The sequence below is a fragment of the Rhamphochromis longiceps genome, linkage group LG16, assembly GCF_057381845.1.
Source record: "Rhamphochromis longiceps isolate RC_006_pf linkage group LG16, R_longiceps_female_GT1.1, whole genome shotgun sequence".
Taxonomy (NCBI): domain Eukaryota; kingdom Metazoa; phylum Chordata; class Actinopteri; order Cichliformes; family Cichlidae; genus Rhamphochromis; species Rhamphochromis longiceps.
Genome location: NC_140572.1, coordinates 4,357,895 through 4,370,937, shown reverse-complemented (window position 1 = coordinate 4,370,937; position 13,043 = coordinate 4,357,895). Strand labels below are relative to the sequence as shown.

Here is a 13,043-nt window from a genome sequence, read left to right as displayed (position 1 = left end):
TCACAAAACTCAACACAAAAGGCTTTTTAAAGACAACAATCACTTTGACAGACACACAAACACGACTGAGTACAGAGGAGCTGCTGGTTTGAAGCCACAGAAATGTTCAAATGTTTAAACACACTGCAGCGTTGCAGCCGTGATGCATTTGTGCTGCTAAGGCCACACACATCAGCTGCCTTACATTTTAGTACCAGTTCATCTCTGACCATGGCAGCACAGTCTTTCCAGTACAGTGATGTCGGTGGGGACAGTGGGGACTGATTGTTCATTGGCTGTAAGCCGGTCACATGGACGTTTAACTGGTGCTTTGGTTGCTCTGTAGTCTGTTGTGCCTGTGAGCTGCTCCTAAAATGAGACAGATTATAATTGTCACCATTCTGTTAATGACTCTTATTATGTGCGCTCTCCTCCACTGTCACACTAAACACATTAAACCTTTATTTTGGTGTAAAGTCAGGATTTATTGGCTCTTCTTAAAAGCGTCATGAAGTGCAAAACTCAGCAAACATTATACAAAAGTAGATTTAGAAGCTGAACTGAAAACATTTAAAGTGACAGTCAGCACAAATCCAGCTGACATCTCCATCCAACCCAAGTCTTCATTTAAAGTCATTATAACTGTGACACACGTTTGTTACAGTATTAATCCTGCCTGATGCTGCAGGGCCAACATCATGAAACAGGCTCAGCATTTATTTCCATTATGAAACTTTATCATTAAAAACAAACCATTGTTCTGCAGTCGTCCCAGGACTGTGGGTCAAACGTTCTCTCCACATGTTTAAGGCTGAGCTCACTTTATTGTCTGCCTGAAGGAGGGAAGCAGATGTTACTAAACATCACAATAAAACATATGAAATGTGTGCACATGAGGAACGTCTGCACTGTTAAAGCCATGCAAACATCTTCACACATGAAGCAGCAACACCTCTCAGTTTAGCAGCAGCTGGTAAAAGCCACAGTGATCCTGGAGCCTCCCTGAAGGACTCGTTCATCAGTAACTGTCAGGAGGACGATTAAACCTTCTGCACACGTCCTGTAGTTACACACTCGGGAGGAAAGACGACGTCCTCGCTCTGCAACATGATCTGTGTTTCATCCAGGACGCTCAAACACAGATTGGTTTCCAAATATTAGACGCACTGGTTCTTCATGCGTTTCTACCTGAGCACTCAGAGTCATTTCTACAACAGGCCTCCTTCACCTGCTGGTGCCTCTGTTTCTGTGTTTGGCTGTTTCCATCAGTGCCTGATGTTTGTGATCTTTGATCTGTTCTGAAGTCTCTCTTTGTAACACAAATGTTGTTTGGCTTCTTTTGCAAACAAGGCAAAAGAACTTTAATGGATTCATTTGCTGATCTTACTTTTCTGATGCAAAGCCGTCCTTTCAACGCTTTAGAAAGAAAACCAAACAATGTTTTTAAAACTTTCCCAAAATGTAAAAGCTATTAAAACCATAAACTTCTGCTCCTTGATCATGTGATTCTTCTTCTAGACTGTCTGTAATTGTTATTGCTGATTGTCAATAAAGTTGTTTTTTATAAGTTATGTTGTAAAGGAAGCTTGTGGCGAGGGAGGAGGGGCGACTAAAAGCAGGTTCATATAGTGGGAAAGTCCTCAGGTCATGTGAGGATATTTACTGATGCGTCAACACTGTCAGATAAAAGAACGGCTGCTGCATTTGTTCTCCCACAAATAAGTTTGGTGATGAGTAAAAGAATTACAGATGATGTGGCAGTTTATACTGGGAGCTGGTAGTGATGTTACTGGCTTGAACTGGGTGGAGGACGCACTAATATTCAGGTATGTGGTTTGCTGGGACTCTAGCAGCGTGCTAGTGAGCACAGGTGATATGTCTTCAGACTCTAGGCAACATATTGTTTTTGATATACTTCATTTACTGTATAGAATCAAACACAGAGGGATAGAAGTGGATTTCTTATGGCTCCCTGTGAATATCGGTGTTGATGCAATGAACAGGACGATAAGTTTAAAAAGGTGCAGCAAGAAGAAGTCGTGCAGGTTTGACTATAAAATACAGTGAAAGTGAGGTGAAGAGTATAATGAAGGTAAAGATGAAGGACGAGTGGCAGGCACACTGGGACAGAGACGGGAAAGGCAGATATTATTATACAGAAAACAGTCGTGTAGAAGAAGCTGCAGCAGAGACCAGGATGGAATCTGGAGAGTCAGAGTTGGTCACACAGGCTTGAATAGCACACTTAAAAAGGTAAACATGACACAGGAAGTGTGACTTCTGTGGACCAGAGGAGACGTTTGACGGGTTGTTAGTGTCGTCAGGATGCTGGATGGAAACGCTGTGCCTGATAGGATGATTACAGGCTGGACTTTGTCTTCCTGTTACAGATGGATCCAGGCCCTGGATGACTGCTGGACACACATGACCCACACTAGGCTGCCTTCATCCATCCTTTCCTCCTTCACTGAGACTCAGAGTCAGCATGTATGTATTTATCAGTGATTTGAATCCTTTCATTACAGAGTGAAGTTAAAGTAGACGTGTGAACACACTAATAAACACAAAGGGACACAACTACTACTCCATGATGGAAAGCTGAAGTATTACACAGCTTTATGAACCTCCTGTTATCCTGGTAGACGAGTACAGCAATAAATCTTTTACTTGAACATCTTCTGGCTCCAATAAGCTTTGAAATGTGACCATGAAGTTAGAGACACACTGACTGAAACCCACAGCTGTGACTGTGGATCACATCCACACACAGTGTAGCTGCTGTCTCTGTGTGAGCCTTTGCACTGCTGCTCGCAGCACCGTTATATCACTCAGCACTCGCTGCTGTTATTGAATCCACTTTTTACTGTCCGTGCAATCAAGCTCCTCTGCAGAGCTAGAAAATATCTTCGAACCAGTTTATGTGTTAGGGGATCCTTTGCAGTTGTGACTGTTGCCTCTGTTTTTGTCCTTTGGTTCCTGGGAGCCTTTTACATTTCCATCAGCAACAAATATCTGAACAGGCTTTATTGTAGGAAATACAGGAGTAAATAGTTGTCATTATTTATTAGATGTTGTTAAAGATGATCAGATGTTTGTTTAGTTTAATGCTGTGGCTTCAGTCAGCATCACTGTGCTGTATAGTTTTATTTTTCTGATCCTTCTGTTAAAGTTGCTGAATAAAAGCTGGTTGGTCTGCACCTCACCTCTGCCTCGAGCCTCCTTCTTTAAAGCAGCAGAGGCTCTTCATTCAGGTATCACAGCTCGAGTTGTTCTGCAGGAGACCCAGAGTACTGTCCTTGGTCCATAATGACATTAACTTTGATTCATGTCAGCCTGAACGTCTGTGATGAACACACTATCAGCATCACTGACATATTTCATCATTTAAAAACACTTCCTGTCACTGTGGTGGTTACAGTGACATCATGCAGTTTGTGCTTTGACCTCCAGAGGGCGACAAATCAGCACAGACAGAGAGCTCCATTCAAACTTTGCTGCCATCAGGAATAATTCTTCAAATATAATCATCAGTGTTTGAGCAGTTATGATATCAGGGACAATCTAGACATGTGTGACAATACTGAACATGTCACATGACACACCTCAAACATCATGTGATCCACTCTCAGTCTGCACTTTCATTCATGACTTCATGAATTTATGATCAGTTTACTCCTGAAATATTCAAATGCTGCAGGGTGAAGAACAACAAAGTGCTGACACATGTTTGTGTTTCAAACAGGAAAACCAGCAGAAATAAATCATCTTTGGACAACATGACAGAGATTAGTGAGTTTCCAAGTTGCACTTGAATGCAGCACAGACAGATTCTGATGTTCGTGGTTGTAAACGTGTCCTCAAACGCCGCTCTGACTCTTTCCTTCCTGCTCAAAGTTCCTCTTTTCTGAACTTGGTGTTTGTGCCTGACGCTGATCGTCTCCGTGTGGAGCTCCGTGTGAAGGTAACGTTAGCAGTGTGTAATGTTTCCTGGCTAACATCAGCTGTGTGCAGCTCAGTTCCAGCACAAATCTGCCGCTCCATAGTTCACGGTAACGGACTCATGAGGTCGACCGTTAAACGCTCTCCCGCCATTTTGTCTGTGTGCGCGGATGTGTACGTTTTTGTTACCACTGTCATCTCATCAATAGCCTATTTGTAAAAGATCTCTGTTCATAGTTTAGTTGGATTTTAAAACTCTGTAGTTGGACAGTTTTATTTTGGACTGATGCTAAAATTCTTGCTGATTGTTTCTGTCGAGGTTTTGTACTTGACATCCCCCATTTTGGATGTGATAAGCTGTAGAGAGTGCGTCCAAAAAGAGAAACCAGAAAGAGAACCTGTTTTATTAATAACCTCTTGCAAATAGAAGAATATGAAAAAAACAACAACAAATAGGATAAAACCTTTAAATTACTTGAATTTTTAAAATCACCATCATCTGTTAACACAAATTTGATCATTTCAAATTTTTGTTTTCATTTTCTCTTCCCAGTTACTTCTTTCTCATTCTCTTCATTCTCCTTGTCACCTTACGTCTCACTCCTTAACTGAAGTTGTAGTTCTAACATAAGAAGTCCCACCAACGTCCTTTATTTAATCTCTGTGTTGTCACAGTTATTATCATCAGATCAGACATGAGACCCAGACAACAACATAAGTTTACAAGCTAACATCATGTCAGCTAACATTAGACGATAGCATCATAAACTTTAAATTACTTTGCCTCTGATCAACAGTTTGATTACATTCTCACATCACAGGTTTATTTGCTAAGTGTGAGTCCGCCCACATTAGATCCACTTTTCAGCAGGTGGAATAATTTGTAGTATATAGGTAATACATCAACAATGCTGCCGTGGCTAAGTTAAGAATATTTAAAATGTCATTTCCAAAACTTGCATATGATCTGCAATTTGTAGCAGATCTACTGACTGTCACAGAGCAGCTGGAGCAGTCTCAAATGCAGGTCAGTCCACTGCTGCCCCCTGTGGCCAAGTGCCATAGCTACTGCTGGATGAACTCGTGACACATCTGCACCTGTTTCTATGAACACATTGAGTCTGAGTGGCTGCACTTACACTGGTGCATTCAACATATTGAAAGATGGCAGCAATGTGGATTGTCAAGACTCAAACCAACCGTTGAGCAAAGACAGCAGATCACTTGTTTCTGTTTGTTATACAGCCAGATTTACTCGTGACACACATGTGCAGCTGCTTTATCACCTATTCTGAATTTGTTTCAAGCACAATACATTTGTTACACATGTTGGGATATTGTGTTTGTTTTAAATGTTATATACCTGTGTGGTATGTGACTTGTGTTGCCATGACGCCAGGTCTCTCTTGGAAATGAGATTTTTAATCTCAATGAGATTTTTTTTTACCTGGATAAATAAAGGACTAATTTGTAACTTTCAGTGTTTTCCGGTCTTCCAAAAGAAAAAAACCTTCAACTACATGACATGCAGTTGTGTATTTGTTTTCACCTTATCATACACTTGAAGTTTTACAAATCACCACTTCTTTAGTGAATATCATTTCAGTCTCAGACAATCTCGTTTCTCTTACAGAGGTTGAATGCACCTTCTGTGGATGGCCGTACCACACAGTGTGCGTGGACTTCCCCTGCACAGAAGGCAACTACAAATGCTGTGAATGCTAAATAAACAGAAACAAATTATCCCTGTTGTCTTTGCTTGATGATTGGTTTGAGTCTTGACAATCCACATTGCTGGCGTTGCATCTTTCAATGCCAGCAATGGCAGGTATCAGTGCTCAAGCCTTTTGTGTTTGTTTCCAACAAGTTGCCCACCTCGGGAAACAAAAATGTGTTCTTTTACTTGTCAGATGAACATATGAGACACTTTGACTCTTCAGTGCAGTGTGGAGCCTAACAAAGATCTGTTTTGTGTCCCAGCTGATCAGCAGGAGGAGGAGAGTCTGACGGAGCAGCAGAGGAACATTTTCAGCTACTTGGACTCAGCTCAGCCACTACAGAGGAAACAATGAGCTCAACACAGAAGGTGACAGACAGAGCAGGACCATATGACCAAAGATATTTATCACCATATACATTTGAATATTTGCCATAACGATGTAGCTGACGATAGAATTGACACCAGACAAAATACTTTACAGCTGCACAACTTTATTAAAAACCCATCAATGTATTTTCACTGAAACAACCAGCTGTTGTTTATGTGCATTAAAGTTATATAAAAATGTAACAGTGCAAATGCAAATTCCTCGCTGACAGTTTAACCAAAAGGCGTTTCCAGTGGAAACTGGCCGACACATCCTGAGCATAACCATGTATAATATCCACTAAACTTCAGAAGAGGTTATACAGTCGTGGCCAAAAGGTTTGAGAATTGCATAAATATTGGAACCTGGAGAAGTTGCTGCTTAAGTTTTTATAATAGCATTTTGCCTGCACTCCAGAATGTTATGAGGAGTGATCAGATGAACTGCATCGTCCTTCTTTGCCATGAAAACGAACTTAATCCCCAAAACGCCTTACCACTGCATAGGGCTGCCACAAACGATTATTTTGATAGTCGACTAGTCACCGATTATTTTTGCGATTAGTCGACTAATCAGATCATCATCCATTGGACGTAAAACGTACAGCTTATTGCACCAGCAGCATCTGCTCTTATATAACTATCATTAGCTTACAGCTTTAAGTGTTTAAGGTATGTGCTAACTAAAAATAAAGACAAGATGGTAGTTTATTAAATTTTAATTAAATGTGCAGATTGTTTTGGTGAAGTTTAATAAACTCAGCCGAATTACTCAGGAACAAATAAAATATTGCACCTTAGAACACATATGCATCAACACTACAATGAGCGGGTGGAGGGAGGTTTGGAGTCTTCTCCCACCCCCACTCTCTGCGGCCTGCTGGAGCGGGAGGGCTAGTAGGAGGAGTTGGCCGTCCGACTGCGGTCTGGGGTGTGGGGCCTCCCTGCTGCTGCGGAGTCGGGGTGGTCTGCCTCTCCCCACCGCAGGGAAAAGGGTAACACCACCTGGGTCTGGGTGCAATTCCCCCCTCCAGGGGCAAGGGTACCTAGACCCGGTTTGTAGAGTACGCTTGGGGAGTGTGATTGTGTGTACAGCGTCTCTTTATGTCTGTCTCCACGTTGGTTGAGTGTGGAGTGAGTGCATATGAGAGCATGAGGGTGGGAATGGATGTTTGTGTCTGTGTGTGCCTGTATGTCTGTGTCTATATGTCAGGTTGGGTATCAGACGCCACCTCTCTGGGGACATCTCGGGCCCTCCAAGGTTTGGAGGCCTATCTCCACCCACCACCACTTCCCCTGCCGGTGGCGGACTCCCTCAGGTGTCGGTGTGTTGGTGGTTCTTTGTGTCTGGGGGTGGGCGTCCGGGTACACACCGGCTCACTCCTTGGCGGCCGCTTGTCGGGGCCTGGGGCCTGGGGCTCGCTCGGGCCCCTTTGGAGGTGGGGTGCCCCCGGCCTCTCGGCCTAGGGCTCGGTCACTCAGGCGCAGCTGGGGGCCGGCGGAGCTCACGGGCGCGTCACTGCAACTCCCCCTGACTTCTGCTCCGCGGCTGCTGGGCGAGCCCTCATCTGGGACTCTCCTCAGCTCTTACTGGGACAGTGGCGCGGCTGCCCCTCTGTTGGTCTTCCATGGTCTCTTGTGTTCTGGGGGCCTCTGGATGTCTGGAGTTTTGATCTCCTCCATACCCGCTTCACAACCTGGAGGACGGGGCTGTGGCCCCCCCACACTCCCTAGCAGATCATTACATGGAGAAACCTTTGGAATGCAAGCATGCTGATCCACACAGGTATGCACACATGGGTATTCACAGACGCGGACTAAAGCTTTCTTGGCTGCTGCCTCAAAGCACACTGTGCGCTGTCTATCTTGCGTGCTGCACAATATCGTTTATTATTTAGTAAATACTGATATCTATGACTAGCTAGTTTATTGTGATGGTGCTTTGTTTTCTCTATTATTATGTTGCTCTTTGTTGTTTGCTGTCTCCTCTGTTTGTTTTTTTTGTTTGTTTGTTTTTGTTTTTTTTTCTCCATACAGGTGACCCAGGAGTTTTTTTTTTGTTGTTGTCTCTCTTCCCCCCCCTTCTCACCGTCTCTTCTCCCCTTTGGTTTTCTTTCTTTCTCTCCCCCTCTCTCTCTCATTCATTCCCCCTGTCCTATTTATTAAAAAAAAAAAAAAAAAAAAAAAAAAAATGACAAAGGATGAACTGAAGCTCTGCCATCACGTAATGTCGCATACTGCTGTTTCTGATGTCATTTAAAAAAACAAACAAAAAAACAAAAAAAAACAAATAAAATACTGAAAAAAGCCAAACAATAACATTTTTAAGTTTATCTAAGTGACTTATATATCATGTTTAACCTGAGTAGGGCGGTGGGTTTGAAAACGATCTGCCGGGAGTCCGGTGCTCTCATGGCCCCCGGCTAGCTATCGAGCTAGTGGGTAACAGACTTCTCCGAAAATGTCGGAGCGCTTTTGAAAATATGTGATGTCTTGATAAACTGAGCCGATATTTGAGGTTTACACAGCTACATTCTCGCCTGAAAATATGTTAAACGTTTATTTTGTGACCCAGAAAGAATAATAAGAGTAATATTAAAACTAACTAGCTGCCGCTATTGTTGGAAACTGCGCTGGGCCGCGCTATGAATTCTGGGACAGAGCTTCTTCTTCTTCGGGGTTTAACGGCAGCTGGCATCCTTGTACATGCAGTGCTGCCATCTTCTGTTTCAGTCCGTTATTACACTCTTAAATCCTGCTACTTATTCCTGCGTCTTTTGAGATCTTACAAAGCTTCAAACGACGCGTCGACTATTAAATCAGTCGTCGACGATTTTGATAGTCGACGTAATCGTGACTAGTCGACTAATCGTGGCAGCCTTACCACTGCATTTCATTGCTGTCATCAAAGGACCTGCTGAGACCATTTCAGTGATCGTCTTCTTAACTCAGGTCAGAATGTTGGCGAGCACGAGGCTGGAGATCATCATGGCTGTATCCCGATTCAGGTTCTGCAGCTTTAAAGTCCTCAAGGGCCGCAGACTCAAAGACCGCTAAGGCCGAAGTGCGAGGCTCGTAGGTTCGTGAAATGGGACGTCTAACCTCCGTCGCGCTGCCCAGGTTGCCTAGCAACCATGATACTAACAGTTATTTATATATATATATTTATATTATTTCTGAGAGTGTATCATGTAACACTATAGATCAACTTAGCTCAGAATATATAAAGCATATAAACAGTTACAGCAATATGATGCAACAAACACAGCAGCTGCTGATCCAAAATACTCAAAGCTTCATAGAACTGAAACCAACATTTATTTTTAGCTCCATTCTGCTGCTGATACAGACTTTAGGTTTCTGAACATTAAACTTGTTGCTGCCTTTCATAGTGTGTAACTTGAAGGCCCTGAGTACTTTCTCCCACACTGAAAACACTGGGATGATCACATTATTTGAACATTACCTAATAAGACTGATTCAGCACAGACAGTTATGTTAAACTTTCCTAGCAGTCCTTCACAAACAGGGAACAGTCTGTCTATTCTCTCCATCTGTCAGCTGCTGCTGGCTCTTCCTCCTCCTCTTCCTCACACACTGCTGAGTTTGTCCTGGTGGATCATCAGGGCTGCAAAGCCTCACAGATGATGTGCAGCAGTGGGTCCCTCAGTCTGTCCTCACTCTGGACACTTGCAGTCGTCACACATGGAAATCAAATGTGTGATAAGCTGCAGGATTCAAACACAAGTGTAACTTATAAACACATGTTCATACTTTTATTCCACAATCAGAGAGAAAGAAACAGAGAGAGAGTGCAGGACAGACACAGGTGACAGTCTCAGGTGTACACACTGCTACACAACAGCAGCAGAGAAGCAGGATTTAGTGTTTGTGTTATTACGAGTGTAAACAAGAAGAGTTCCAGATGGTGCAGTGGACACATGTGTGACTGCTGTGATTAAAGCATCTTTCTTTCAGCTTAACGAGTGAACCGTCAGCTCGTTCAAACACACGTTAAAGTCCGTTTGGCTCGACACCACCGAACAGAGGCAGCAATATAACACAGCTAACATTAACAGTGCAGTGGATCCTGCTTGTGCCGTGATGTTCAGGACTGCAAACCGAGCAGCATCACTGACTTTCAGCTTGTTGTGTTTGTGGATATATGACTGACTTTAATTATCCACAAAATCATCACATTCTCTGTCAGATGAAGGTCGACTATTGAACGGCGTATATTTTAAAGGCTTTAAAACCAAGTTAACGCTGAAAGTACAAACATCACTAATGTCACATAACTCTGCCGACAAGGCATAGCTATGGCTATGAAATGCTCTTTGTGTATCACTTCTTCATTATGAAAGATGTCATTAATGCACTAGTAATGTCTCATCTGGAGTATTGTTCAATCATTTGGTCAGCAGCTAATAAGACAGATCTTAACAGACTTCAGTTAGTCCAGAATAAGGCGTCCAGATTAGTGTGAAGATGTTCATACTATACTAATATTGATAAAATGCATAATAACCTTTCTTGGCTTCCTGTACAGGCTAAAATATTCTATGGCTTACTTGTAGTTCTAAAGAAAGCAATTCTGTTAAACACACCACATTTATTCTGCTCAGCTGCAGTATCCAGATGAAATACATCATCATATTACACAGTTTTCAACAAGCTGCAATTTAGTAAATGCTCGAGTTAAAAGTAACGTTTTGTAAAACTGTTACATTTAGAGCAACTTTTAAGTGGAATAAATTGCCTTAAAAAATTAGAGAATTATTCAAAACTTTAATGAACACTTAAAAGCCGATTTACAGAGCTTTTAGTTGTTGTAAATATTGTAAGACATGATTTGTTTTTGAAATTTGTGTAATGTGCCTCAATGTTATTGATATTATTATTATTATTATTGATTGCTTATATTTGAACAATTGTGAAACCTCACTGTGGATGTAAGAGTGAAATTATGTGGATATCTTGAATCCACTTTATTGTGTAATATTTTATGTGAGTATTTGATGGAAGACGAGCAACATCTGTTGTGGAAGCTAACGGGGTTCCTTTAGAATAAACAAACAGGATTTATTATCACTGAATAATTCTGTATAAATCTATACAAATTATAGAAATATGTCATAGGAAACAACAAAATAATCTAAATGATAAAATAATGTGTGTGTGTGTGTGTGTGTGTGTGTGTGTGTGTGTGTGTGTGTGTGTGTGTGTGTGTGTGTGTGATTTTAGTGTTTGAACAGTCATGAATTATCTTTAACAGCAGGTTGGATGTAATGTGTTAGAACTACCAGCAGGTGGGGATAAGAGACCTTTAAGGTGTTTGGTGCCACGCTCCACCTTCAGGTTTAAAACTAGTGTTAATGGAGTTTGAAGGTTGAGTTTGTTCCACGACTGCATTTCACTCACTGCCTCTGTTTGTATCTCTGTCACTGCAGGACCAACATGGAGCCAGAAGTCAGCGCTCTCAGGAGGCCGACAAACCTCACAGAAGAAAGGGAGAGAAAAAACACACCTGTGACGAGTGTGGGAAGGGTTTTACTGGGAAGGCTTCACTAAAACAGCATCAGGTCATCCACACTGGAGAGAGACCGTTCAGCTGTGACTTGTGTGGAAAGTCTTTTTCCTTGAAGCGTTCCCTAAAAACACACCAACTCATCCACAGTGGAGTTAAAGCGTACAGCTGTGATCAGTGTGGGAGAGCTTTTACTCACAGTAGCCACTTACAGAGTCATCTAGTTACCCACTCAGGAATTAAGCCATACAGCTGTGACGAGTGTGGAAAGTCTTTTTCCTTGAAGGGTTCCCTAAAAAGACACCAACTCATCCACAGTGGAGTTAAAGCGTACAGCTGTGATCAGTGTGGCAGAGCTTTTACTCACAGTAGCAGCTTACAGAGTCATCTAGTTACCCACTCTGGATTTAAGCCATACAGCTGTGACGAGTGTGGGAAGGGTTTTACTCAGAAGGCTTCACTAAAACAGCATCAGGTCATCCACACTGGAGAGAGACCGTTCAGCTGTGACTTGTGTGGAAAGTCTTTTTCCTTGAAGGGTTCCCTAAAACAACACCAACTCATCCACAGTGGAGTTAAAGCGTACAGCTGTGATCAGTGTGGCAGAGCTTTTACTCACAGTAGCAGCTTACAGAGTCATCTAGTTACCCACTCTGGATTTAAGCCATACAGCTGTGACGAGTGTGGGAAGGGTTTTACTCAGAAGGCTTCACTAAAACAGCATCAGGTCATCCACACTGGAGAGAGACCGTTCAGCTGTGACTTGTGTGGAAAGTCTTTTTCCTTGAAGGGTTCCCTAAAACAACACCAACTCATCCACAGTGGAGTTAAAGCGTACAGCTGTGATCAGTGTGGCAGAGCTTTTACACACAGTAGCAGCTTACAGAGTCATCTAGTTACCCACTCTGGAATTAAGCCATACAGCTGTGACGAGTGTGGGAAAGGTTTTACTGAGAAGGCTTCACTAAAACAGCATCAGGTCATCCACACTGGAGAGAGACCGTTCAGCTGTGACTTGTGTGGAAAGTCTTTTTCCTTGAAGGGTTACCTAAAACAACACCAACTCATCCACAGTGGAGTTAAAGCGTACAGCTGTGATCAGTGTGGCAGAGCTTTTACTCAAAGTAGCAGCTTACAGAAGCATCTAGTTACCCACTCTGGAATTAACCCTTGAGCTCCCCTAGGGAAAAATGGGACCCGCTTGGGTACTTTTGGATTTTTGATTCTCAATATATCAGTCATTTTAAAGACTAGTTGCATGAAACTTGGCCAGGATGTGTGTTTTAGGATTATTTTTTAAATTCAATGATCCCCTCTATGGTGTGGTGTATAGTAAAGGAGATTCACATATGTACCCCCTGCAGTCACCCTTGTACCCGCTTGGGCCCCATTGACTCCCATTATAATCACATATTTTCGATATACTGTAATCCTGACATGTGATAATTTTTTTCTCGTGAATACCTAATGGATCTAAGCCTCTGCCTTCAAAATAAAGGAAAAATATGTTTT

The 13,043-nt window shown here is 42.4% G+C and overlaps 2 protein-coding genes across 2 annotated transcripts in view; both read left to right on the top strand.

Annotated features, from left to right (window-relative positions):
• The first annotated feature begins 2,315 nt into the window (after positions 1 to 2,315).
• Positions 2,316 to 12,705, top strand: LOC146650426 (uncharacterized). Its single transcript, XM_085383542.1, has 3 exons — positions 2,316 to 2,466; positions 5,899 to 6,004; positions 11,455 to 12,705. Exons 2-3 carry the CDS (start codon positions 5,987 to 5,989, stop codon positions 12,703 to 12,705), a joined length of 1,269 nt encoding a protein of 422 aa, XP_085239668.1. The 5' UTR covers positions 2,316 to 2,466; positions 5,899 to 5,986.
• Positions 3,602 to 13,043, top strand: part of LOC146650421 (protein NLRC3-like) — a 159,237-nt gene continuing 149,795 nt past the window's right edge. Inside the window, exon 1 of the mRNA XM_085385469.1 lies at positions 3,602 to 3,898. The gene's annotated coding sequence lies outside the window, so the exon portion shown is untranslated. The remainder of the gene's footprint in view (positions 3,899 to 13,043) is intronic.